The sequence below is a fragment of the Echinops telfairi genome, unplaced genomic scaffold, assembly GCF_000313985.2.
Source record: "Echinops telfairi isolate 266 unplaced genomic scaffold, ASM31398v2 ScPeMD7_7475;HRSCAF=8513, whole genome shotgun sequence".
Taxonomy (NCBI): Eukaryota; Metazoa; Chordata; class Mammalia; order Afrosoricida; family Tenrecidae; genus Echinops; species Echinops telfairi.
This window is the reverse complement of record NW_022111379.1, coordinates 7,410,018-7,437,489: the sequence shown is the minus strand read 5'-3', so window position 1 is coordinate 7,437,489 and position 27,472 is coordinate 7,410,018. Positions and strand designations below refer to the sequence as shown.

General features: G+C 52.3%; 1 protein-coding gene across 1 annotated transcript; it reads left to right on the top strand.

Annotated features, from left to right (window-relative positions):
- Window positions 1-11,400: 11,400 nt before the first annotated feature.
- Window positions 11,401-21,773, top strand: GRAMD2A (GRAM domain containing 2A). The gene is made up of 10 exons (XM_013007097.3): window positions 11,401-11,511; window positions 11,834-11,909; window positions 12,549-12,652; window positions 13,635-13,733; window positions 14,001-14,072; window positions 14,515-14,577; window positions 18,367-18,511; window positions 19,109-19,208; window positions 20,302-20,406; window positions 20,657-21,773. The coding sequence occupies exons 1-10, from the start codon at window positions 11,401-11,403 to the stop codon at window positions 20,658-20,660; spliced, it is 879 nt and encodes a 292-aa protein (XP_012862551.3). The 3' UTR covers window positions 20,661-21,773.
- Window positions 21,774-27,472: the final 5,699 nt, after the last annotated feature.

Genomic DNA, 27,472 nt, shown 5'->3' with positions numbered 1-27,472 from the left:
GAGAAGAGGAGCAGAAGCCGGCTTGGATGGGCAAGGACCAGAGAAAAGGGGGCTGAGATGCGTTACCCAGGGGCCGTCCAGGCACCCACTGAGCTAAGGGTGTGGCTGGCCATGCTGGGCCCTGATGAGGAATCTGGGGAGTAAGCTGTTGGCTGAGCTCATCTCCCCACTCCACTGGAGGGGAGGGGCAGGCTCTGAACTCCCTGTAGGTAGAAGGAGCTCTCGTTTGTAACAGTGCTGAAAGGGGTTCTTGTTAAGGCTGGACGCAGCTGCCCCCGAGGCCTGGGCCAGCCCACACCTCCTGCCTGACTAACTCTCCTGTTCTTTGCTTGGTTGTTTAGGTCCCCCCGAGACAGGGTTTGGGGGAAGGGCCTGATCTTGGGAACCCCACTCCCAGAGAGGCCGCTGTATGTTTACCTCATCCCTGAGAGACTGTCTTCTGTCTCCTCTGCACCCTCGGCTGGAACTTGGGAGAAAGCTGGGCCCTGCACGGCAGCCAGAGAGAGCTACAGGGAGGGGCTGAGTTCTGGGAGCCGTGGAGTCCTCCAGCCTGGCCCTGAGGTGGAAACCGTGCCTCCTCTAGCCAGACTGGAGTCTGAGTTCCAGTTCTATCACTGTCCAGAATGTGGTCCGGAGCAAAGTGCTTTCACCTCCTTGAGCCTCAGTTTCTTTGGCTGTTTAATGGGGATTCTACCTCCCCCTCCCCAGGGAGCACCCTATAAAGGAACCAGGCTCCAGGGGCTACTAGGGCTTGATTTGGTTTGGCGCTATCGGGAGCTCTGCTCTGAAACACTGGTGGCAGAGGTGGAATGCTTGTTGGGTGTGGTTTAGAGCCAGGTTTAGGCTTGAGGCAGAGTCTGTGTGAGCAACTCACTGAACCTGGCTCCGCTTCCAGTCTCCACCCACATGCAGGTCTCACCTGTGGGCCCTGGTTTACGGTGTCTCGTCTGGCTGCAGTTGGAAGTGGAGGGGCAGCCACGGGCAGCAGCCCCTCTGCTCCCTCCTGGGCTGGACGCCTGGCCCAGGGCCCTGCTGTCTTTGTTCCAGGCCTTGTCTGTGATGCACCTGGGAATGCTGCGCCTGCATACCTGTCTACCCTCTGACTGCACACGTCCACATCCTCTCGGATTTCCCAGTTAGGATTCATTAGAAGGGGAATCTGATGGGCCAGCTCATCCTTCCACTTTGAGGAGTTGCTACCTGGCTTGTGGGTGGCTTGACTTGGGCATGGAGCACACCCAAAGGTCCCTGGGTGGCACAGATGGTTTGTGCTTGATTGCTAATCTGAAGGTTGACAGTTCAGACCCACTCGGTGGTGCCACAGAAGAAAGGCCTGGTGAGCTGCTTCTGTAAAGATGACAGCCCAGAAAACCCTCCCGAACAGCTCTTCTGCATAACGCCTGGCTCTGCCGGGAGTTAGAATCAATGTGATGGGTGGCAGCGGGTTTGGATCGTCGGCGCTCTGGTAGCACAGCAGATTGTGTAGGCTTACTATTAATGGTTAATAGCACGCCTCATAACCGAAAGGTTGATGGTTCAAATCCAAGCAAGAAAGATGAGCCTGCCTTCTCTGATAAAGGTTTATAGTCGTGGAACTCTCTGGCCCCATCCTGCTCTGAGTGGAATCGACTGACGGCAGGGCTTGGTTTGGTGTCCGGTTCTCAGAACATGCCTGCGGTTCCAGGGCTAGTGGCCAGGGTCAGTTTGTATGAACTGTGTCCTCTTGGGAAGCAGGTCTTCTGCCTCCACATCCCTCCTCAGTCCAGTGCAGCCATGGGTTGTGAAGCGAAACCTGGCGTAGGTGTTCTCAGGCCCTACCTGAGAAGTGGGAGTCCTGACGCTCCCGAGTCGCTCCCTCTCCCAGAGGCCTTTGCTAGAGGAGCTGAGCGGGCTAGGCGGATTCGAACCCAGGTGCACGACCCCTCCTAACTCACGGAGCCCTATCCCCCTTACATCCGGCCTGGGATCCCAGAATGTGGTTTCCTTCCTTCTCCCCACCCCCACAAGGCCGCTGCCCTCGATGTGGATGCCAATCTAGAAGAGAAAACACTAGCAGCTTCCGGGTAAATGTGAAGTCGGTAAACCAGAGTTATGTTTGCCAGAGAAGGAAGTATGTCTCCTCGAGTCTCAGTGTGTGGAGGCTGAGCCTGCCTCCAGGCACCTTATCTAGTTTCTCATCAGCCAGGGTTGGGGCTGTGAGTAAGCCCTGTAGCATAGAGAGCCTATGGGGGGGCTTTTGGACAGGACAGGGTGTGAGCTGGAAGTCGGTCTCTGTCATGGGGGTAGCTGGGCATGCCACTTCCTCCCCGTACCCTAGGGGACCTCCGTTCTAGGACCCCGCCAGATGAAAGAAATCTATGCTTATCCTATGATTTGTCACAGATGTTGCTGACTCTCAAGAGAGGCAGGGGGAAGGTACAGGAGAGCCAGCAGGGCCTGAGAGCTTTAGAACGTGGGAGCTAGGCTGGCCTTGGGGAGGCCGTGGCCATGCTTCCCACTCTGAGCCACCAAGAGAGGAGGGGTGGAGGCAAGGTTCACCCAGGGGGTTCTCAGTGCTGGGACACACACTGAAAGTCACTTGAGCGCTTTTAGAACCCTGAAACTATGACCACTCCAAATATTTACCCGTAGAAATGGCTGCTGTGTCTGTGAGACCCACCGCCAGATGGCTCAGTGTCCTCCTACCAACCCAGGCGCTGGTGGTTTGAATCTACCTAGAAGCATTTCAGAAGCGAAGCCTGGCTATCCCAAAGGCCACAGCCATGGGAAGCCTCATGTGTAGACCCACTCTGGCATACATGGGGCTGCTCTGACACCCCTGGCCCCCCTGCCCCCCATGAACACCCCACTGCCATTCAGCTGGTTCTGACTTACAGTCAGTCTACAAAGGATTTCTGGGGCTATAAATCTTTTTTGCACTGGATCGCTTCATCTTTCACCCAGGAAGCTAGCTGCCAGTGGGATTTGAACCATTGACCTTGTAGTTAACAATCCAGTGCTTCCTTCAGAGCACCACCGGGGCTCCTTTGGATGATCAGTAAGAAGACAGTCTCAGGACATTCGTAGCAACAAATGCCCATTCCTAGTAAAGCGGATAAAGAGATTCAGCCAATAGAATTGTAAACACTGATTAGTATGCACAATCCACAACGGCTTGCCTTCACACGCGGGACCAACAGAAGCCACGTGAGAGTACGGATGGTGTAGTTCCATTGAAGTCGAGGAAGCCCTGAGACAGGCGAAGGCAACCTGTGTCTTTAGAAGTCTGCAGGCTGGTCCTGCTTGGCGGGCAGGGGAGAGAGCAACCCTCTGGCCTTCATAAAGGCGTCTCCATAGATAAATTTAAATTTGGGGACTCTCCCTGCCTGGTGACGGGTTTCTAACGATAGAATCCAGCCAAAGGAACAAGATACCTGTGACAATGTGGACATAACTATTACATAACGAGATCATGCTCATCTTGCTAGCGAGCTAGCTCTCTCCCTGGCTGAGTTCAGAGCAGCATGCTGTCACAGAGGGAGCTGCTCCACGGAAAGGGCTGGTTGACCAGGAACTGGGGGCAGCGCTGTCCCTGGCAGACAGCTGAAGGAGAGCAAGGCCCTCAGCCCAGCAGCTGCCCGCAGCCACATGAGCCCTTCCCCGCCCCCGGGGCTCAGATGAGACTGTAGCCTTGGCCTACACCTTGATTACAGCCACCTGACCCACAAAAACGGTGCAATGAGAAATGTGTATTGTTCTAAGTCACTTTAAAAAACAAAGTTACAATCAAGACAACCCTGTTATCTGGAGTCACTAGGAATTGTCCCTGGAAAAGGACATCATGCTTTCAAGGAGTGGGGCAGTGACAAAAGGCAAGACCCCTAACCAGATGGATGGACACAGTGGCTACAATGGGCTCGAATATAAGAACATGTGCGCAGATGGCGCAGGACCGGGCTGGGTTTGGTTGTGCCGTGCATACTGTTGCCATGAGCCAGACAGCCTCCTGGCTGGCACCTAACAACCACGTGAATCGGAATAAACTCCCAGGCACTGGACAGCCAACCTCTTCTCCCTGACGATCCTGAGCTAATTGAGCTGAGATGGGGCTCAGATGTCATTTGTTTGTTTAAATAGCTCTACAGGTGATTCTAATGGGCACCCAGCTGGTCTCTTCTCTGAAGTCAGAGGAGAGCTGTGTGCCCAGCAGGGCTTCCAACAGCTTCCTTCTCAGGAGAATGACTGTCGTGGGGGGATCCTGTTAAAATGTAGCTTCTGATTCTGTCCTGGTGGCGAAAAGGCAGTCTCCACAGGCATCAACACAATGGCAGGCCTGTGCTGAATGAGAGGTGGGGGTAGCGGGGGACTTTGGAGCTGCCCTGGTCTGCATGGTGGGGCCCCCTTGGCTGACCTTCTATCTGACCCTTCAGCTCCTTCTCTGATAGCCTTCTAGGGGTTCTGGCTCCATCCTTTCAGGGCCCTGCTGCTCAGACGTGGTTTGGGGTTGACAAGGAGCAGCGTTTGTGTTTGGATCACAGGCTGGCTGCAGGAGAGGACCGGGCCCTCTTGGAGTCCGGCCTGACGTGCGGGATGCTCTAGTGTCCCAAATAGCCACGAGAAGCCAACTTAGGTAAGAGGCGTGCCAGGGGAGCACCCCCGTTGCCAGCCATGTGTCTGTTCCATCTGTGGCTGCTGGGCCCTGCTGGCTCAGGCTGCCAGGCCTGGCAGAGGTTTCTGCTTCACTCCCGGTGCCTGCCATGGCTACCAGCTATCGTAGAGGCTCTGCCACAGCCTGGAGGGGCTGTGCTTAGGAAGTGCCAGGGAAGCTGGGTCAGTGTCCCCTGGCCTGAGACAGCACAGGAGAGGGCAGCAGTGACTCCCCACATGGCTTTTACCCAGACTTCCCGCTTTCTTCTTTGTATGTTCTGTCTTCACCCCATTTGACCTGGCAATGGGCTTGGCTGAGTGCCTCCATGTGCCAGGCTGTCTGCCTGCCCCCAGGCTAGGGCTCTTGAAGGGAGGGCCTCCTTCTGCACACGAACAGCTGTCTGCTTCCCTGTCCTGGGGGTTTGCCTTCCTCTGGGTCCCCTCCCTTCCCTCTTACTGCCTCTCTGTTCTCTCCCCTCTGGGGGTGTCATCATCTCTTTGTCTGTCTCTCCTCCATTCATTCCTTCAGCAAATATTGGGTGTCTGCTGTATGCTTGGGAAACAGATGTATAGGATCCCTCACCCCCAATACACACACACACGCACACACACACACACACACACACACACACACACACACACACGGAATTCAGTGTACTGGGGAAGACGGGTGTAAATAGCCAGCCCGGTCTGCTGTTGCGGTCAGTGCTGGGGCAGCAGCCTGGGAGAAGCACTTGGCAACTAGTCCAAAGGTGAGAGGTTCAAACCCACTCTGAGGCATCTTGGAAGCTCGGCCTGGTGATCTCCTTGAAAAGTCACAGGCTTGAAAACTTTCTAGGGTAGTTCTGCTCTGCACACAGGTCAGGGTTCACTGTGAGTGGACTGATGGACAGCAACTGACAAGAGCAACAGTCAGGGAGCTGTTGTCAGCACCCAGGAAAAGAAAGTGGACTTGGGCCTTGGATGGTGTGCCGGGAATGGGGAAAGGCGATGGTGTTGGGGATGAGGTTCAATGGAGCTTGGGGATTGACTGGTTGGGGGTGGGGAGAGGAGGGAGCTGGGGATTCTACCTTGAGCCACAGTGTGGTGCCAGGAGCACCAATACTGAGCCCTCACAGAAGGGAGGGTTTGGGGAGAGGCTGCTGAGCTCAGGAGGGGATGAGTGATCAGGGTTAGGGTATAGATCTGGACGTTGTCTGCCTGGTTGGGGTTCTTTGAGGCTGGGGCCACTGCCTGTCTCCCCCTCTGCTCCCCATTCTTGGTGGCTTTGCTTCTCTACATCCAGCTATGTGCCGAGCTGCTCACTCCGCCCTCAGCGGCTCCCAGGCAGGGCAGGCCCCACAGGGGCTCCTGTTGCATAGCTCAGTGAGTATTTGTGGAAGGAATGAAAGTGTGGGCAGGTGGTATGAGCTCACCAACTGGCCAGTGGGACTCCGGGCTGGGGCAGTCACTTGCTTCGACATTCCTGCCTTCAGCCAGCTCAGCGGAATGTAAGAGCCTTCCCTTGGTGCTTCTCCAGCCCTTTGAATTCTTTCTAATGTCCCAAATACTGGATTTCCTCCTACTCCCCAGCCCGGCATCTTCCAATAGCCGCTCTACTCTTGCGGTTTGGCTTTAAACCAAGAGCACTAGGTAAGGATTGGAAGAGCCCAGATATTCCAGAGTCTGGATGAGGTAGGATGGGGGCGGAGCATGGGGGGGCTGGTCCACGACCCACAGGGGAGGAGTGGCTATCTCCAGAGGGTCTGTGTGTAAGGATGGACTGAGGCTGCCGGCTGTGGGAGCCCAAGCTGAGCTGGGCTCATTCCTCACTCTCCAGCTGCCGGTTCAGGAAGCTTCTCTTCTGGCCCTTGGGGTCAGGACTCCATAGACCGTTGGATGTGACCCTGCCTGTCCGGTTCTGATCCTGAACTCTTGAGGGCCCAGACTTTTCCAGCAACACTGCTTCCATCTCGCTTTTCCCATTCATCTAAGCAAAGGAATCTTTGGGTACTGAGGACAGTTGAGCACTGGACTACAATCAGAATGGTTAGCAGTTTGAACGCGCCCAACAGGGGCCTTGGAAGACAGTACTGGTGGTGGTTTAGGAGGTCCCGGCGCCTTGAAAACCCTCGGGGGCAGTGGGACTTTGCCCACATGGCATCGGCATGCGTGGGGACTGACTTGATGGCAGTTAACAACTGCTGTCAGCAAGCAAACAGCATAGGAGAGAGGACAGGACTGATGAACAGAAAGTCTAACGTTGAACTCATTTTGAAGGCAGCACAGGCACGGTCATTTGGACCACTGACAAGGTCTTGGGGCCAAGGACTTTATTGGCGAGCAAACCGTAAAGGACTGGCTTTGTCCCCCCTCAGAATACAGAGACTCATCCCATTGACCACATGTCAGGGGTCTCTTTGGGTTACGAGATATTTGAAAGGGACTTGTTCCCAAGTGGCTCCCGTTTTCGTGGCTGTTGGCAGGTAGCCGGGAGCCTTCTTTTGTGCTGTTCCTGGCCCAGCCTGCCCCCCAGCACTCACACTGTCTTCACATGCCAGCAGTGCCTACAGGTTTCAGAGACGGGCTCAGAACTCGCCGTCTGCTGCTCTTGCGTCAGGTTCGGGGGGATTCTGGGACGGGCGAGGCAAGGTCTCTGACTGTGGAGCTGCCGTTCATTTGGGGAGGTGGACACCTTAGCACTGCCTCGTGTGCTGGAAGCTGAGGGGGGACAAAGGACAGCTCCTCGCACTGAGGAAGCCCTGTTCTCGCCTCCTTGAATTTGTTTTAGAATCTATGCAAATGTTTGGAGACAGGTTTATAACTCTACCCAGTTTATAAAGCATGGAGCCTCTGCTGTGCTTGGCTGCTAGCTGGAAGGTTGGGGGTTCGAGTGATCTGGCAATCTGTTTCCAAAAATTCAGCCCTTAGAACAGAGCACAGCTCTGCCCTGACTCCTGGAGTCACCAAGAGTCAGAACGGCCTCTCCGGCTGCTGGTTCCAAGGCCCTGTGTGTGATTACCTCAATAGGGCACAGATCCAAGCATATGTGTCCCTCTGAGCCCTGGAAAACCCCAAGAACTCAAGGTGCACTCTCTGGAGCCTGAATAAGGGGGATCCCTGCCCTGGAAACAATGGATAGCCAGGGCCCTGCCTTCTTTATCAGAGATCAGTTTTAACCCCTTGTCTGTTTGGCTGGGGTATGAGCCCACACCATTCTCTCGTAGGGCTCTAACTCTGTAACGAATCAGTGGTTGGACTTGCAATGCCACTCCACAGGGACCTCTCTTACCAGAAGGCAAGTAAGAGACAGATAGATGGCGTCTACTCCACGGCGAAGCACAAGTACAACAAAAAAGACCACAAGCAAAATTCAACAGCAATGCAAAAATGAAGGACATTTGTAAAAATGGCAAACCAAGGGTTAAGATTCACAAGAAATATAGCATTTATATAAACCAATAAAAACATACAGACAATTCACAGATGAAATTCCAGTGGGCATTATTTTGGGGGGGGGCAGGGGGGGCAAAGCACGGGAAGGAAAAAAGTTCAACCAAGCACATTGCCACGGAGTCCATTCCAATTCCCAGTGGATGTCTGAGGCTGTCACTCTTCCTGAGAGTAGAAAGCCCTGTCCTTTTCCCAGAGTGGCTGGTAGGTTCAAACTGCTGACTTTGTGGTTAGCAGCCTAATTTGTAACCACTGTGGCACCAAGGCTCTTTAAGATGACAGATTCCTCCTCAGGTCTGCAAAGGTGAGGGTGCTAACAGCCTGACTAGGGAGGGTTTGGCTGTAGGGAGCAGGCACTCTGGTGAAATGCAGGCGGCCGGGTTCGGACACTGCGTCCACAGATTTCATTTCTGAGACTCTATCCCAGGAAGGCACTGCGCCATTAAGAATTCACGTTAAACCAGAAAAGCAGGATACAAGCATAAATTATGGATGATTTTACCTTTGGGTGATTTGAGGGGAAAGTGTATTTATTATTATTTATTTATTTTTAATCATTTTATTAGGGGTTCATACAACTCTTATCACAATCCATCCATACATCAGTTGTGTAAAGCACATCTGTACATTCATTGCCCTCATCATTCTCAAAACATTTGCTCTCCACTTAAGCCCCTGGCATCAGGTCCTCATTTTTTCCCTTCACTCTCCACTCCTTCCTCCCTCCTGAACCCTTGATAATTTATAAATTATCATTTTGTCATAGCTTGCACTGTCTGACGTCTCCCTTCACCCACTTTTCTGTTGTCCGTCCCCAAGGGAGGAGGTTACATATAGATCCCTGTAATCCGTTCCCCCTTTCCAACCCACCCTCCCACCACCTTCCACTTGCACCACTAGTCCTGAAGGGATCATCCGCCCTGGATTCTGTGTTTCCAGTTCCTATCTGTACCAGTGTACATCCTCTGGTCTAGCCAGATTTGTAAGGTAGAATTGGGATCATGATGGGGGGGGAGGGGATTTAGGAACTGGAGGAAGGTTGTATGTTTCATCGTTGCTACGTCTCACCCTGATTGGCTCATCTCCTCCCCGCGACCCTTCTGTAAGGGGATGTCCAGTGGCCTACAAATGGGCTTTGGGTCTCCATTCCACACTCCCCCATCATTCACAATCATATCATTGTGAACTTTTATTTTTTATTGTAATGAATGATTTTGATCTTATTTTCCCCTATTGCTCACATGTTCTGCACCGAACCTAATAAGTAAAGGTGTGGGGAGGAAACCTTATAAAATGTGAAATGATGATTCTCAGGATCACTCCAATTACTCGCCCTGGGAATCAGTCAAAAGGTCAAAACGCTAGCAGAGTCGGTCGCTTGTCAAGATGCAGGAAACATACGTTGATGTGTATGCCAAGTCCTTCCATGAGGTTGGGGAGGGCAGAGGTCAGTAGCCCAGATGGCTCTGGCCAGGGTGATATTGTGGGTGACATCACCTGGCTCTTAGCCGTGTGACTCTGGGCCAGGTGAGCCTGCTTCCTTATTTGTATGGTGGTGTGGGAAGAAGGGGTCAGACTAAAGAGCCTCCGAGCATCCTGGTGGCAGGTCCTGGTCCGAGGCAGCATCGGTGCTTGACGAAGGGAACGTGGGTTGCCCCAGGTGCTGAGTGTGACCCAGAGTTGGGATTTGGGTCCTGTTACCGCTGCCCGATCACCGTGTTCTCTCTGCCTTGGTCAGCCCTGGGGCCCTTCCATCAGGGCTTAATGTGACTGCTAGTGATTCCACGCAGATGCCAGGCACCAGGAGGCTGGGGACCCTGTTTTTTTGGAGCTTCTTAGGACCCCACCAGCCACTGGGGGTGGTGGGGAGCTGGTGTCTCCTCCTTTCTGTGCCTCCTCTCTGGGATATACTGGAGATTGTTTGCCTTGTAGGGCTAAGACTCCACTCAGGTGGCTGAGGCCACTTGGTGGTGTGAGAAGGCCCTTCCCCACCAGCTCTGCAGTCTCCCTCCTGCTTGGTAGCCACAACAGCTGCTCAGTGTTGAAAAGGCGTGTGCCTTAACTTCTTTTCCCAGAACAGGATGGTTTAAAGCATCGGTTCTCAACCTGTGGGTCACGACCCCTTTGGGGGTCAAATGAGCCTTTCACAAGGGTCACCCGATTCATACAGTAGCAAAATGACAGTGATGAAGTAGCAAATGAGAATACTTTTATGGTTGGGGGGTCACCGCAACATGAGGAACTGTATGAAAGGGTCATGGCATGAGGAAGGTTGGGAACCCCTGGTTTAAAGTCATGTTAGCTTTTGCTTTCACTAGTGAGCAAATCTTAAAATCCCCCCCTTTGAGGAGTGTGCCTCCTCAAGGTCCAGGTCAGGGCTGGAGGCTGGACTGTCCAGTGTCCGGATGAGTTGCTGTTCCTGGACTTCAAGCTTTGAGGCAAGATCATGTGCGAGGCTCTCCCCACTGTCAGCTGCCCTGACGCTTCTGTCTAAGTTTTCAGACTCACCTTGAAAAGCAGGGTCGGTTTGGGTGCAGGGCAGAGGCAAGTTGCCCTGGGTGTGACGGGGCCCAATGGGGCAGGGTACCCCGTCAGGCTGTCTTCTGATGTGGGTGTGTCTCCAGAGCAACCAGCAGATGCCTACAAAGATGGCTTCTCTGAAGAGCTCTGTGGCTAGCCCCGAGAAACTAGACAGGCTTCAGGAGCCCCCAGAGTACAGGGAGCCCCCCGGAGAAGTCAGATACACATACAGATTGGGGGGTAGGAGGCCTTCAGAAGGAGGCCTGTCAAAGACAGAAGGAGTCTGGCTAGGGGCCTGGATCCCTCAGCAGGTCTGTTAGGGCAGGCCCAGGCTGTCTCCATCTCCCCCCCCACCCTCCCTTCTGCCCACTCCTGCCTTGCTCAGCCCTCTGGGACCTAGGAGTCCAGCTTCTCAGGTTACCTGCCCGCTCACTGCCCACCTGTGCTTGGCCCAACCCTCCACCTTGGAAGTCTCCCTTGGGTCAGGTGAGCAGTGAGCTTTCCCGGCAGAGGCGGGGGAGGCTGTGAGGAGCACACCCTGCTGGGATCACTGCCCTTCCTGCTCATTTCTTCTTGGGCCTTCTTCTGCCAGAGCAATGGGAGGTGGCCTTTGACTCCCAGGGAGGGCAGCGCCGAAACATCTTTGGGAGACTGTGGGCTCACTGGGCCCATCTCCTAGAAGGGGGGATGCGCTTAGAGACCCAAGTCCTTCCCCAAGGATGAGCAGCCTGTTCCTTGTAGCCTCTCCATGGGAGCTCCGGGTACTAATCTTTGCCCTAAGCTCCTGGGTTGAAGCCAGGGCGAGATTGGCTCTGAGAACTCATGGGCAGGACCCGAAGGTTCCTTGTCCCTGCAATGGAATGTCTCCCTTGCAGCCTGCCCCACCCAGAGGGCCTGAAAGGCGAAGAGAGAAAGACGTGCAGCCGAGAAGGGGTAAGTGAGAGGAGGCCCACTTCTCCCAGAGGGAGGGGACCCTGGGCTGGCCAGACTTTTGCTTCTGGACTCCTTGGCCACCAGGCCTGTCACCAGAAAACAGAGTCTCTTGGAGACCGGAATGGGCGTCCTCTCTTGGGTGAGGGTGGTGCAGCCTCTTCCGTCATGACCCAGTGTCACCAGGAGACACGGTGCTGTGTTTGGAACTCAGCCCTCCACACTGACTGGCTGCTTCATGCTAAGTCCTGGGGCCCCTTGTGGCATTCGTTCCTTTGGTGTCTGCCCTCACCGAATGTCTCAGACCCAGCCCATGTGTTCACAGACTGTCCAGAGTAAATACAACCAGCAGTACCACAAGCTGTTTAAGGACATCCCTTTGGAGGAAGCGGTTCTCAAAGGTGAGGCGGCTCCCTCTCCTTGCCAGGTCCTCGCCTCCAGAACCTCCCCGGAGGCACAACATGGATTTAGGCACCGACTCCCCTTTGATGTGGCTGGGGTTTTTGTATCCTTCAAATGCATAAGACTGAGCTGGTTTGGGATATGAAGTTGAATGTATGAAGATTTTCTTTCTTAAGGAAATGTCAGGGCTCCCAAATCTTACTTTTCCCCCTGCCCTTTTGAAAGACGATTCTTTCCTGCTCAGACTTCTGACCCAGCCTGGGGAATACTTGGGCTGTGAGACCCTCTTCCCAGAGCCTGAGGGGATGTGAACCCAGGATTTTTTTTGGAGGGGGAGTGGGGGGACTGCTGGGCAGGGACTGCCCAGACCCCTTGGCTCATGGGTGGAGAAAGAGAGAAAGAAGAATGGCTAGTTCTCTGATGGGGGTGGGGGTGGGGTGGGGTGCTGTAATCGGGAGGCTCAGGAGAAATCTGTGAGGGTGTTGAGGGAGGGGATTGTTTGGGGCCTGGGACTGGGAAGGTAGGCCTGAGAGGGCAGGCCCTGAGGCTGGACTCTGGACTTGTGTGTGCATATTCAGGCCTTGGGACCTCCTGGGCTGACCTTGCTCACGGCTGCCTTCTTTCCTCTGATTCCCTAGTGTGCTCCTGCGCCCTCCAAAGGGACCTCCTTCTCCAGGGCCGGCTCTATATCTCTCCCAATTGGCTCTGCTTCCACGCCAGCCTCTTTGGCAAGGATATCAAGGTAGTAATGCGTGGTAAGGCTGCCGTGGCTCTGTGAGGCCAAAGCCCTCTGTCCCAAAGATATATCCGAAGTTTTGCTTGGCCCTTTCTACCTGCTTGGGCACTTGGTGAAGCCTCACCATGGTTGGATGAGGCATCCAGGGAAGCAGCCCTGAGCCTTCCAAGCACAGGGCCTCACCAGATGGCACATTTGGCCTGAGCTGGTCTGGTCAGGACCAAATTATTCTGCCTATGGTGTCTCAGAAATGCTTTCAGAATCAGAGTGGGATACCAGTTTAGGGCAGTTTAAATGTAGTCAAAGGGCTCTGGTGGCATAGTGGATATGTGTTGGGCTGCTAATCAGAAGGCTGGCAGTTTGAAACCACCAGCCGCTCCATGGGAGGAAGACATGGCTCGCTCGTCAGAAGTGATGCATTCATACTACATGATTTTTTTTAACCTGGACCCACACAAAAGAGCATGCATCACATTTATATAGCTTTTAATAGAGGAGGGGCTTAAAAACTTTCATGATTGTGGGAAAATCCCGTTGTCTTTTAATTCTACTTTTCAATGAAATTTTGAAGTCTCCTCATATATACATATAAGTGACTTCCATACAGAGTTACAGTCTCAGACCCACAGGAGCAGTTCTACCCTGTCTTACAGGGTCATCAGGAGTCAGAATCCACTTGGTGGCAATCGTTAGGAGTTTTGGAAGTGTAGTCAAGAGGTAGCTCTTGGCTAGGAAATGGAATTCACCAGCTCAACCATCCTTGATAAGAGGTGACATTGAGAGGCCAGAGCAGCATGCTCCCTAAGCGAGGGTGGGGATCATGGAAGGGGAGCCTAGATGAGAAGGTAGAAAGGTCAGACACCTCCTCGGAGGGGACCAGGCTTCTCCACACGATCTCACTACCATCTGAGGCTGGGGTTCCGTGGAGGCAGTGGAGGGACCACGTCTTTGGGACAGGTCTGGAGAGGAGCATGCCTGTCCTCTTTAGGTGATCATTCCTGTGGTGTCTGTACAAATGATCAAAAAGCACAAGATGGCACGACTTCTTCCCAATGGACTGGCCATCACTACCAACACCAGCCAGAAGGTGAGTGAAGCCAATGCTGCCTGGTCAGCCTCCTTACCCAGTCCCAAGAACACTAGCCTGGACTCTGGCACAGTCCCAGGGCTTGGCTTCTTATCACCCCGAAACTCTCCTGTGGATGTTTCAGGCCCAGGAACCAAGGTTCATAGACAGGGGTCCCTGTGACCCCTCACAGCCCCATATCCCTGAGGGCTGGCCACTCACCCATGGAGGGGGAATGCTGGCATTGCAAGTCTCATCTTCCATCCCTTTCTGCTTTCTTTGTCCCAGTACGTCTTTGTGTCACTCCTCTCCCGGGACAGTGTATATGACATGCTGAGGAGGGTCTGTACCCACCTACAGGTATGGAGCTCAGGGGTAGGAGGTGGGCCAGGCAGGTTGCTCAGGCTTGGGCTTCAGCCTTGGGTCAAGGTTATTAGGAGAGATCAGCCCTCAGATTTTCCTATCACTGGGGATGGGATGGGGCAGGGAAAGGAGAGGGGTAAAAGGCTCAGCTCCCAGAGGCAGTACTTAGACTATGTAGACTATGTATCTGTGCTCATCAGCAAGTCTGTCTGAGGCCAATAGGCCCTCACCTGTGCTTCCTTAAAGCCCAGATAGACAGGAGCCTGGGACTCCTTCCCAGTGTGCCTTGCAATGCCCTCGGGCTTGTGGTGAGAAAGAGAAGGTGTGGGGTGGTGGTGGTGGTGGTGGTGGTGGTGTGTGTGTGTGTGTGTGTGTGTTTTGGGGGAGCAGCCTGGGGAGGGCCAGATGGACAAATGACACCTGTTCCTTTCCTCCTCAGCCTTCCAGCAAGAAGAGTCTGAGTGTGAGGGAGTTTCCGGAGGAACCTGAGTGTGAGGCTCTGGTGAGAACTGAGTCCAGAAGCAAAACGCTACTGCCTTGACATTGCCCATGACTTGGAGGCTTCAGGGCTCTCAGTACAGACTTGGGGCCCCAGAATGAGGGGCCTGGGGCCAGGCTGGGCCAAGGGGAACCCCAAGACCCACCTTGCTCCATACCCTGCAGAGCTACTAGGTCCTGGTCAGGTATACTGGCTTTCTGAGCAAAACGGATGTCTGACTGCAGGAACCCTGTCCAGGTTGGATCCAACTTGCCCAGACAACAGGTCTAGGGACCCACCATCTTTCCTTTGCTGAGCCCAGTGGACCTTTAGAGGAGAGAGATGTCCCTGGGGGGTCACTCCAAAGGCTATCACTGTAGAACCAAACAAATGATAGATTTGGACCTGCTTCAGCAGCTGAGGCCCTAGGTAAGCAAAGCTGAGCCTCTGAGCCAGGCGTTTGGGTGGAAATGACCCGAGGGTGCTTTGAAGCCTCCTTCCGTAACTGTTAAGTGTTTAGCCAAGAACACAATGTGCGTACAGCACCATGCAGGGGTAGAAGGCAATGTTCCCATTTTGTTGAAGGTCAGGGACATGCGTAAGGTGTGAGCCAGGATTCGAAGGACCCGTATAATATAATCTGTGTTGTACCGTGCTTTCTTGGACTCGGTTGATTTGCGCATGGACTTGAGTTGGCTTCCATGGCTGAAATGTCTCCTGGGACCATGGTGAGGGAGGTGAGCTTGAAGGCCAAGTGAGAAGCCTGGGGTGGGGGGAGAAGGGAGGCCCAGCCCCATAGCTTCAGGATTGGGTGAGGCACTGGCTGATAGCATTCTAATAAACACCTAGAGCATTCCGTGTGGACCTTCAGTTTCCTATCTGTTCATATTATTCATACTTCCTCTGTCCAGGTGGCAAGGGGAGAGCTGGTATGGATGGCAGAGTGGGAGGGGTCCAGTGGCAGAGGGGCTGGTCATAGTTAAAAGAGCAGTTAGGAGAGATGTGGTTGCTATAGCAATGGTTCTCTCCTGGGTACCTGCTTCTGCCCCTGAGTAGGCATCTATATTGGTAATTTCTTTTTAGATATATTTAAAAATCATCAAATGTACATACAAATACAAAACCAGGTCTAAATGCCTTTTTCCCTTTTTATTTATGTGCTGTAGGTCTAAACTCTTTTATGTTTATAGTTGCAAAGTCAAAACAAATTAAAAACTACAAAACAATGTTGTTACATCAATTCCAACTCAAAGTGACTATATGACAGAACTGCCCCTGGGGTTTCCTAGGCTGTCTTTGCCAACAGTTTCTCCAGGTACAGTGAGGGACCCCGATCATATTCTGAGCTGGGCAACTCTTCCCACACTCCTTTTCTGACTTGTGCCCCCCTCACTACCCTCTACATTTTCTGTCTCATCTTGTAGGTTGCTGTTTCAGATCTGATCCCATAGATGGTTTTCCCCACTCCCCTCCATGTTTGTAATGAACTTGAATGTCACTAAAGACACCAAGTCCACTTCAGTTTTACTTTTCCTCCTTTTTTAGCTACTCAGACCAATATTTATGAGCATGATGCTAAAGACCTTTTTTTTTACCAGTTTGGTTTTCAGATTCCAGGGGCTATTTGTTGTTATTGTTGTTGTTGTTTTAAGGTTTAAAGATTATCTCAGGGCAATAGTTTCAGACGTTCGTCCAACTTTCATGTATCTAGGAAGTCTGGAGTCCCTAAGAAGTTGAAATTCTCTTCTGTATCACCCTCCCTTTGACCAGTACTCTCCCCCCCCCCCCACTCCCTAGCGATCAGTACTCTTCTATGCACTCTTTAGTCAAAATGTTCAGGAAATAATGATACTGGGCACCAGCTAGTTCTGGAGGCGGATATTCATGGAGACAATGAACCACACCTTCTATTGTCTTCCTCCTAGTCCTGGCTCTCTGTCTTGCTTCTGGTGAATGGAGACCCATTATTATGCCTTTGATGGCTGTTTGCAAACTTTTAGGACCCAACGATCCATGTTGTGCCTTGCTCTTTGGGGCTTGGTTGATTGGCGTGTTTACCCACGTTGGTGTATGTCTGATGTGCCGCTGTGGCTCCAGTCCTACCAGTCTTTGAAAGCATGTCTCCTGGGACCATGGTGAAGGAGGTGAACTTGAAGGTGATGAGGTAAGCTAGCTAGCAGGGAGGATGCGAGGATCACACAGGACTGTGTTGTGTTTCCATCTGTTGTGCACAGGGTTGCTATGGGTCAGAGCGAACTCAGCACCCAACACCAGCCTAGGCATGGTGAAGGAGGTAACAGAAGCAATAAACAAGACCCCGAACCTCAAAACCAAGGATCCGAATCCCAGGAGGTGTCTGGTTATACATTCACAAATAGCCTCAGCAGCTATTTGTGTGTTTGTATCTATGTAAATATGTGTCCATCCATCACACAACTTGACGGCAATTACAGCAATTGGCTGTACAACCTTATCCTCGATGGGATTTTCTCATCATCATCATCATCATCATCCCCCCTCCTTTTCTGCCCATGGTAATCACGAATAACTTTTGGTCTCTGTACATTGCCTTGTCTTTTTATGCAAGTGAGATCAGACACCATTTGTCCTTTTGCGATCGTCTTCCTGCACTGGGCCTGTCTTCAAGCGCCACCCCTGTGCTAGCGTGCTGAATACTATTCCGTCATATGCATGGATCAGTTCTGTTTATCCATTTCCCTGCTGGTGGCATTTAGGTTGTTTCCACCTTTTGGCTGGTGCACAGTGTTGCAACGAACAGTGGTATTCACGTCTCTTTTCGAGTCAATGCGTTCAAGCCTTGGGTGTATATCTGGGAGTGAAACTGCTGGCCAGGTGGTAGTTCTAGTTTTTTTAAGGAGCTGCCACATGCTTTCCACAGCCCCTGTACCATCTTGCATTCCTACCAGCAGTGGGCAAGGGTACCAATTTCCCTACATCATCATCAACATTTGCTATTTTCTGTTTGTTTTTTAAATCATAGTTGTCCTGGTGCACGTAAAATAGTATCTAGTTGTGGTTTGATTTTTGCATCTCTTTGATGGTCCGTGGTGCTGAAAGAAACTCACTGCTTTTGAGTCGATGCCGACTCAGAGTGTCTCCACAGGACAGGTTTCTGAGACTGCAAATCTTCAACACGCAGAAGGCCCATCATTCTCTCTTGGGGCAGCTGGTTGATAGCCCCAAGCGTACCCCACGAAACCACCAGAGCTGAGCATCTTTTCCTGTGTCTGGGGCCATTGGAATGTCCTCCAGTGAAATGTCTACTATAGAGAGGAGTTATGTGTCTTGTTTAAGTGAGTGAGCTTCATTTTGGTGATTAGAATCTTGGTAGGATATACCGTTTCCAAAGCTAGTCACCTAGTTGGTAGCTTGTCTTTTTGGTAAAGCCTTGATGAACAAGCATTTTCAATTTAAATTTCATTTATTTTCCTTTTGACAGTTATGTTCTTATTATATTCATCTAATATTAAATCCTTCTAATGAGGTCTGAGAGCCAGGCCTGATAGTGTGGCCCCTGTTGGTTCTTTTAGGAGTTTTATGCTTTTAGTTTATACGCTCAGGTTCTTAATCTGTTTAAAGAAATATGTATTTTTAAAGGTATGAGGTGTGGATCCTGCTTCATTGTTTTACATGTGGAAATCTAATTTTCCCAGCCCTATTTCTCCTGAGCTCCCCTGTCAAAACATCAGTTGGTAATTTTGAATGAGCGCTTTGATAAATCTGGTACTGCCCCTTGGGACATGTAAGACCCTGAGGCCTGGAGTGAGACAACCTGTCGCATCTTCTCTGTAGGAAGTCCTCATTCCTGAGATGAAGTGGAGAAAAGTGTGCCATACCTCCAGGTCCCTGTCCCTCCCAGACAGCATCCCGTGTATCCGGCAGGCCTCCATGGACTCCACGGACAGCTTCTTCCCCGCCAGGAAGCCTCCAGGGTCTGGTGAGTTCAAGAGGCTGTCCATGACAAAGAGCCTTGGTGTCCATGACAAAGAGCCTTGGGTGGTGTAGCTGGCTAAATGTGTGGCTGTTAACTAGAAGGGAGTCAAACCCTCCCTGGAGCACCTTGGAAGAAAGGCCCAGCAGTCTGAAGGGTGTCGGTCTGGGAATGCTGTGTAGTGGTGCTACCCTGCACGTGCCACGCAGGTCACCGTAGACTGCAACAGACCCCACAGCTATGTCCTGGCTCTGGTTCACTAAGGCCGGGCATTCCCTCTTCCCAATGCTGTGTGAAGGGGCTGCTGAGAGCTCTTACCTCAACTCTGCGTAAGTCATAAAGGAGACCTGGTGGTGCAGTGGTCAAGCTTTGGGCTGTGATTCCCAGGGTTGGCAGTTCCAAACCACCAGCGGCTCCTTGGCTTTCTTCTACTCCCCAAGCTGCTAGTCTGTGAGTCAGCCTTGACTCGAGGGCAGTGAATTTGGTTTTGGTTTTAGAAGCCAGACGGGGAGGTCAGGAGCCCAGTCAGGCCCAGGCTGTCCCAGGGAAGGAGGGGAGGCAGGCAGGCTGGGGTGAAGCTGCCTAACTGCTCTCCCCTTGCAGAGGCTGCAGTCTGTGAGGAGGACACGCTGCAGGCGGCGCTCCAGCGTGACGGGGAGCTGAGGCTCTGGGATTACCGGCTCCTTAAGGTCTTCTTCGTGCTGTAGGTGACGCTACCCGGGGAGAGGCAGGTCCACCTGGGTGTCTTGGTGTTGGGCGTAGGGGCCTCAGTGTGTGTGTGTGTCTGGGGGTGAGGGGTGGGGAGACATCATTATCCAGAGCCAGAGGAGGTTCTGACTCATCTGCAATTGAAAAGACCATTTGGGGATCAGCTGTGGGATTCTGTACAGAAGCTTCCACCGCTACTTTAAAGCTGCTCAATTTGCGTGGAGGCTGCGTGGCAGGTCTTTCAGCAGTAAGAGCGAGTCTCCCGTTTCTGTTCGTGAGGACCTGTAATTTGGGGTTTAGGCTGCGCAGGGGCAAAGGAAGGGGCTGTACAGGCAACTGTTAGGAAGTTGCTGCACAGGGTGTGTGGGTGGAGGGCTGGGCTCTTTTAATGGTTTGTGCTAAAATTTAGGTTACTTGGGGGTGCTGTCTAGATCAATCCAGAATCCTGAGCTTCAACTCCTGCCTTTGGGCCTCTGCTGTGACTTTCTTTTCCCTTAATCTCTTAGTAAAATATCAAACCCCATGTGCATGTTTTTCAAGAAGGGTCCCGTCTACATGCTGCCTCCCTGCCCAGGGCGGCGAGGGGAGCGGGCTGAACTGTCAAGAGCCATCAGATAGATAGCTGGGAGGAGCGGGGCCTTCCCACTGCCTACCTCTAGGACACTTTCCGGAACCCTTGTTTTGTCTGCCCCTTTACCTAAGGACAGCGGAATTGTGAGCATGGTGTGATATTTTTTCACCAACTAATGCCAACTTACCCTTACCTCACCCACCACCCCCTCTGCCAGCTGGCTTGACTGTTGACCTCAGCACCTGCTGGGGGAATCTGACCCTCAAGGCCTCCCCAAGGCAGTGGAGGACCACGGTGGCAGTCAGAGGGGAGGCAGGAGGACGGCTTTGGCCAGGGCCATATCGCAGAGCCCTCGGGAAGGCGGCGGCCCGTCTGAGCAAGGCTGCGGGGAGACGGCGCTTTCATTCCACCTATTGCAGGGATGGGCTAGTTCCCATGCCTGTTTCCCATTGAGTCTCTAAAAATACCTTTTCTCTGGAAGAGCGGTTCAACTTCTCCTTAACGCCTCTTCCTGCAGGATTTGCTTCCTGGTCATGTCCTCATCCTACCTGGCATTCCGCATCTCCCAGCTGGAACAGCGGTTATGTTCCCTGAACTGGGATGGACCAATCCCTGGACACAGGTGAGGCTGTTAGCTTCCCATGGCGAGAACTGAGGGTGAAGGCATGCTTGCCTGTTTCCCCAGGGGACTTGGCCCCCTCTGGCTAAGTGGACTTGTTGGTCCAGAGCAGGGATGAGCCATGAATTTGGGGTCACAGACCTCACTTCTCCTTTGGGGGTGGGGTTGCTGGGGGTGAAGGCTTCACTGGCCCAGAGGCCGTGTTTGTCTTCCTTCTGGGCCCCCCTGATCTAGGCATCTTTCCTGTGTGCAGGTAATCGCTGCTTCGCCTTTGTTCCCACTTGTATCAAGAAGAACTCTCCGGGTGCTAAGGCGCTGTCAACGACCCCTGGTTGACGATGCTGCCGTGCTGAGATTCAGTAAAGGACATATTCCGATCCTGCATCTTCCCAACTCTTCACCCCTCTAAGGAGTGATCTGAAGGGCTGGCTTCTAGAAAGTCTAGACTCACACCTGGATTTGGGGACCAGCTGTGGGATTCTGAATGCTAAGCTTCCGCAACCACCTACATGGGGGTGGGCGCAGATCAGCTTGCACACTGGTGAGCTGCCTGTGTGCCAGACTGTCACCGGGGGTAGGCACTCTAGGGACAAAGGCCATGCTCTCCGATACCAGGAATGCAGCTTCTTGTCATTTTGGTTCACTTCAGTTGAGGGCTGAGGCCAGAACACACAGCAGCGGAAGGGGCTGTGCCCCCTCCCAATGTGCTGTGTCTAAGAGTCCCTGTTCTGAGGCCCAAAGGGTTTCTATGCAGGGCTGACTGGGAAGGAGGTGGGTGGCATTTATAAATAGAAGACGAGGGCTTGTAGCCAGAATTACAGTGCACACTCTGGGCTGGCCCCTCATGAGGACCTGGCTGAATCTGAGATACCAGATCTAACAGGGTTGGTAGCAAGGACCAGGAAGAACAGAAGATTCTAGGCTGCTGTGTCCTCAGCGGGTACTTCTGGGAAGCAGGCAGAACAGGGCCTCTGATCACTGTGGCCACAGACCTGGAACAGGGTCTCCTTGTGGTGCACAAATCAGGAAGTAAGAAATGGGAAGGGCAGGCTGGATGGGGGCCCCTGACTTCAGGGTTTGTTTTATATTCGGACTGCCTGGAGCTCAGACAAGGCCAGCATCGGTCTGTTGGGGATGCTTGGCTGGGCAGCTGCAGGAGTGGGGGTCACTACAGGGTGGAGCTCTGTGTCACCTCTCGTCAGTGTGTTGTTGTAGGCCACGGAGGAGGGCTTCCACTTCTTGGGTTTCGTTCTCCGTGAATAAGTTGAAGGTGTCCAAGGTGGACCTAGTGCATCGTCAGGACCAGGTCAGGGGGCTGTGGGGACAAAAGAAGTGGGGATAAGATAGAGTGGCTTTGACCTGGGAAAGGCCTTCTCTACTTTGGTCCCCAAACTCTGGTGTACCCTCCCTGGATTCCACCTGGCAAGACAGTGCCTTTTTAGGGTCAGCTCTTACAGGGGAGCTCTGGTGGTAGAGAGGGCATCATCAACCGTTGCCATCATTCTCCTACTCAGATGGCCGAAAAGTTAATCAGGGAAGAAATCCAAATGGATATTATTTATTTCAGAGCCTTGATTGTGTGTCTTGTTTATGATAAATCCAAATGACGATGAGTTCACACTCGGGGGTGCTCTGTCCTTTGCTCCCTCAGGTTCTAAGAGTAAGCTTAGAGCCCGACCAGGCAGGCTGTTTGTACCAAATCTCTGTGTGCCAGGGCCAACTCCGGTCTCACTCTCTCCACGGTGACTGCTGGACGGACGCCCGCTTTATCGCTCTTCCCCACTGTATTTTCAGTGAAACACTCCTCCTTGCCCCCTGAAGAGCAGGGAGAACAAATCTCTAAGCTTTGCGAGGCTGGGCCGGAGGCCTTAGGGGCGCCAAGTCATGGGTGACTATGCCAAGTTGCTGGGGAACCTGGTCTCCAGCCATAGCCTCAGGCTCAGGGCAAGAGGCTTATTGTAGGGCAGGTGACTGGGTGGGGGTGGGGGCGTGTTTTGGGTGGTATGGGTGTGCTGTGTTCTCCATCTCCCGTGTGTCCCAAGCCTGCCTGGTCCTCTTGAGGCCAGTGTAATTGCTCTCTTCATTTACAAACGGTATGTATTTAGGCAGACTTGCTTTGCTCCTCATATCCCAAACCTGGGTCAGCCACCTCTGCGGTTGCTCCATTATGGTATTAGTCTCTGGAAATATTTTTAAATAAAAAAATTTTTTTTATTGTTTTTCTAGTGTCTTGTGGTCTGGAATGCTCATTGTTACCCTCTGACTACTCAATGAGGGCACTGAGGTCTCCTGACACACTCGACACGCAGCCCAAGTCATTCCCAGAGTTCTACGTCATTCCCAGAGTTGGAGCCCAAGTCATTCCCAGAGTTCTAAGTGAATCAATGGGGGAGGGGGGTGGTGGCTTCCGGAAACCATCAAAGCCTCTGTCTCTGTTGGGTGGATGGTAGAAATGCATTGCCACTTCTCAGGGGCCACTTCAAAGCAATACTCCTAGTTCAAGTTGTACTGTGCTTCAGATTGGGGAATTAAAGCCGGAGCTCAGAGCCAGGGTAGTCTTGCTGTGGATTAGGGTCTAAGTGACGCACACACTGCCATCGAGTCGGTTCTGAAAACTGCGGAAACAGAAAGCCTCGTCTTTCCCCAGCTGAGGGCGCCCAAGTCATTCCCAGCATCCCAAGTCGTCTGCCAATCTCAAAATTTTAGCTGGATCAATGAGCAGGTGGGGGAAGGTGGAAAACTCTCCAGCTGGTGGGCTTAACTGTTGACCTTGAGGCGGGCAGCCCAATGCCTGCCCCACTGCTCCAGCCGGGCTCTTTTAGCGTCTGGATCAGTGTTCCTAAGTGGGTGGCACAGCCCCAGGGGGAGGAGAGGAGCCAATCCCACAGGGCTGCCAAAGCAGATAACCTACAATTGAATGTGGATGATGGCCTGGCGTACAAAAGGTTTTAATTTCCCCAGGCTTTTTCCCAGAAAAGGCCAAAGATGTTTGGGAACCTATGGTCGGTCTACACAGAAAAGTTAAAATCTGATTTGAGCCACACCATCACCTTTCTTTATAGGATGCCTCCCTCCAATAGTGAATTCATTCGAAGAATACTGAGCTTGGACCATGTGCTGGGTATGATACTAGACAGTGAGGATGTAGCAGTGAATGGATCACACAATGTCTGGGTTCCCAAGGGATTTACCTTCTATGTAAATATTAATAACAAGTACCCGTGTAAACAAGGTAACTGCAGATTATGATGAACGTTCCTGAAGGAAAATGAGATGAGCTCAAACAGGGATGGCCTTAGATAGCTGTTGCTAATCAGTTTATTTTGATTTATACCACCACCGTGGGACAGAGTCAACTGCCCAGTAGGATTTCCCAGGCTTTAATCTTTACAGAAGCTGACTGTCCACATCTTTCTTCCTTGGAGTGGCTGTGGGCTGAAAGCACTGACCTTTTGGTTAGGAATGATGCTTAGCCCCCGAGCCCTCAGGCTCTTCCATGAGATAGTTAAAAGAGGACTCCCAGGTGACATATAGGTAAGTTGCTGCCTAAAGGAAATACAAACTGATTGAGGGAGGAGCTGGGGAAAGAGCATGCTAAGCAGAGGGATTAGCAAGTGCCCAGCTGCAGGAAAGAGTTGTGACCGTGGAACTGTGAGTTGGTCAGCAAAATGCTAGGATAATCAGTAAGAGAGCCATGAAGAAGATAGAGAGGTGGGCAAGAAACGTGAGTTCAGATTTATGTAACTGCAGGGTACTGCAACTTAGAGCTGAAAACATGGGGATGGCAGGGTGGACGGGTGCTTGCCGAGGACAAGTGCTTGCTTATGAGGACATAGCACCTGGGTATGATATGCAGGAAGATACAGCGGACAATCTGCAGACTGTAAGGAACCAACACAACACAACACAAGTGTGCCGCATGGTCCTACCTCTCACTCTTGCCAGAAACTGGTCCATAGCAGCAGCATAGAAAGAGCACATGATGCTAGATCTGTTTTACGTTGACGTCAGCCAACTTCATAAAGGAAATGGAACTGCCTTAAATTTGGGAAAACAGAGGGCAATGTGTATTATGCTGCAACACGGGCCTGAGTCCAATGGGGAAAGGGCATCCAGAGCTGAGGGAAGCGCGGGGAGCATGCCCTCCCACAGTGCTCTGGGAAGTGAGAGACCACCATCCCCATTCAGGCTCCAGGCCAGCCCGCCCGCCCTCCTACCTGGTTCCTATGGCTCGTCTCTCCTAACTGCGGGGCCACAGGACCTGGGAGTCTATGGCAGGAAACGTCTGAGAAAGGTCACCTGTTTGCCTCACCACTGGACGAGGTCCCATGGCTAGGCTCAAACCCAGGCTTGTTAGAAGGGAAGCGGGAAGGGACGCCTAGCGGCCCACTAGGTGGCAGCAAAGGCCCTGGAAGAAGACGCGTTGCCCAAGGGGTGAAGCGCACACTGGATCCTCAGAGAATGGGCCCTGCTGGGTGGGAATCTCCCAAAGCCATGGAAGCACCCTCCTGTCCAACAGAAGAGGGGACTCTCCAGCTGGGTGATGTCGCCATTCCCCCTCTGAACAAACAGCCTTCCCCTTAGGTTCCCTCAACCCTCTCACACCTGTCTTTCATAGCCTGGGGAAAGGGCTGAGCTGATCCTAACAGGAAGACATGGATCAGGGCTCTCCAGATGACAGAAAGGCCAGACCACTAGGAAGGCAGAGCTGGAAAATCTCCCGAGCACGTGCAGGGGTATATATGTGTGCATGCTGCAGGACCAGGAAGAAGGGTCACGGGTGGGGAGCCCAGTCTCTCTCCCCCCCGGGCACAGAACTCTCCAGCCTTCTCCGGGGGCTCGTACTCTTTTGACTAGCAACTTCTCGCTGTCCGTTATTACAGCAAGCCGATGTGACTTCAGGATAGCAATCTCCCTCCCAGTTTTGATTAAAAGGCAGAGAACTGTGGGGCCCCAGGCCAAAAATAAAGGCCAACCTCCCTGCCATCGAGTTGATCCTGACTCAGCATGCATACAGGACAGGGTAGAAGGGCCCCTATGCCTTTTCTGGGACAGTAACTCTTTATAAGAGGAGAAAGCCCCATCTTTCTCCCACGGAGTGGCGAGTGGTTTCAAACTGCTGACCTTGTGGATCGCAGCCCAACACGTGACCACTAAACCACCACAGCTTCGGGAGGGGTTCAACTTGACAAATTACATGTGCTTTGTCCATGGACGGTGGGCACGGGGGAGGGAGGCAGTTAAGCTGCTGAAACGATAATTCAGAGAAACCCGGTTCATCATCCCTCGGAGTGTCCGACGCGCACCTGACGCCTGCTGCGCCGCCTTGCTGCTGGCAGGGTTCCTTGCCTTCTCGGAATGTGTTCCTTCTTGTTTGCCACTCAATGCCTGGCCCGAAGCCAAACCTGAGCTGCTCGGAATACCAGGCCCCCACTCACTGATCCTCTCACAGGATCTGAGGCCAGGCTCTCTTCTGCTTAGGGGAAGGCCAGGCCGGAGCTGCAGCCTCCGTCCACCGGGGTGGGCTTCGCTGAAGCACTTAGGGAAGATACAGCTGGGATGGGCTATCCTACAAAACAGAGAGCATTGCTTATTGATGTCTGAACCGACTGGCAGCCTTCTAAACGGCTGGAGCAGGCCAAGCTTTACTCACTAGCTGTTCATTAACTTGTTAAACGCAGACAGGTTGGCTTGGGCACCACTTGGGGAAAATGTGACACCCGGGGCTCCTGGGTCCAGTCTAGCATGAAGGCGTGCTAAGTGGTGTAAAGTTTCTGATGGAAGGTTTTCACTGTTAGTTCCAAATACCAGGCTAGTCTGTATGGCAGAGTCTCCCATAAATACATTCCCCACTCCCCGGCCCCCCCCCCCCACCCCCCCGCAACAATTACCTTTCAAAGATTTATTAGGTTCCTTCCATGGATGCCTGAATGTATGCTTCTGAAGATACTAGGATTTCCTTAGGACTATCTATGTAAATAGGATGCTTTTCACACTCTGCCTTATTTGGCGAGGAGCCCTGGTGGCATACTGGTTATGCTTTGGGCTGCTAAGCAAAAAAAAGTCAGTAGTTCAAAACTACCAGCTATTTTGCAAGAGAAAGACAAAGCTTTCTACTCCCACAGTTAACTCGCCGAAACTCACAGGGGCAGCTCTACCCTGCCCTACAGGGTTCACTGTTATGACTCACAATTGACACATTGGCAGGGAGTTTGATTTTTATCTCATTTAACACTTGAGAGCCTTTCATAAAGTCTTACAATTTCTACTCCTTCCATTGTGGAAACTGAGACCAACAGGTGAGAAATTACCATACGGATTTCCTTGCCAGCAAGGAACTTACTAAGTGGGTAAGATAGAGGGAATAACCACACAACAAAAGGGAGCGGACAGGCTGACTCAGGGCAGGGGGCTTCCCAGATGAATAAGGTTAGGGTCAGATGAAGGACGGGACCGTGGGGGAACATCAGTAAAAGGTGTGCAGTGTGGAGAATGTTGTACATGAAAGCAGGGAATCAGAGTTCCTGCTGGAGGATGGATGTGTAAGTGGGCCAAATCCCTCAAGATCCACATGGCAGGATGAGAAGACACTTGGTTTTCCAGGCAGTGAGGAGCTTTGGGAGCTTTGAGAGTTATAGGTGTAATGATGATCTGGGAATGGTGGCTTGATGAGGGAATACCAGGTGAATTAAATGTCTGGTGGAATTGTTTCAATTAGAGGATTTCTTAATCTCAGTATCATTGCTGGTTTGAGCTAGAAATTCTTCGTTGGGAGTGGGAGCTGTCCTGTGCTTAGGAAGAAGCCAGGCCACCTGGTTGGTCTCTATCTGGAAGATGCCACCTATCAGTAGTGATAACCAGAAATATCTCTGACATTGCCAGATACCGTGGGCAAAACTGCTCCTGGTTGAGAATCAGTGGGCTGGTTGGCAGGGATATATTGGCAAGTATCTGGTAGCTCACCAATTCAATTTACTGACTTTTAGAACAGCTCACCAGAGGACAACTGCTTTCCCTGTCGCAGGAAGTTCCGTATCAGTGCCAAAGAACTTAATGACAAAGATAACAA

Bases quoted from the DNA above. Each gene is read 5' to 3' on its own strand.
- GRAMD2A (XM_013007097.3), top strand. From the start codon at position 11,401: ATGGGCAGGACCCGAAGGTTCCTTGTCCCTGCAATGGAATGTCTCCCT. The intron at 11,512-11,833 runs GTAAGTGAGAGG...ATGTGTTCACAG, and splicing joins AGACGTGCAGCCGAGAAGGG to ACTGTCCAGAGTAAATACAA. The intron at 12,653-13,634 runs GTAGTAATGCGT...TGTCCTCTTTAG, and splicing joins TCTTTGGCAAGGATATCAAG to GTGATCATTCCTGTGGTGTC.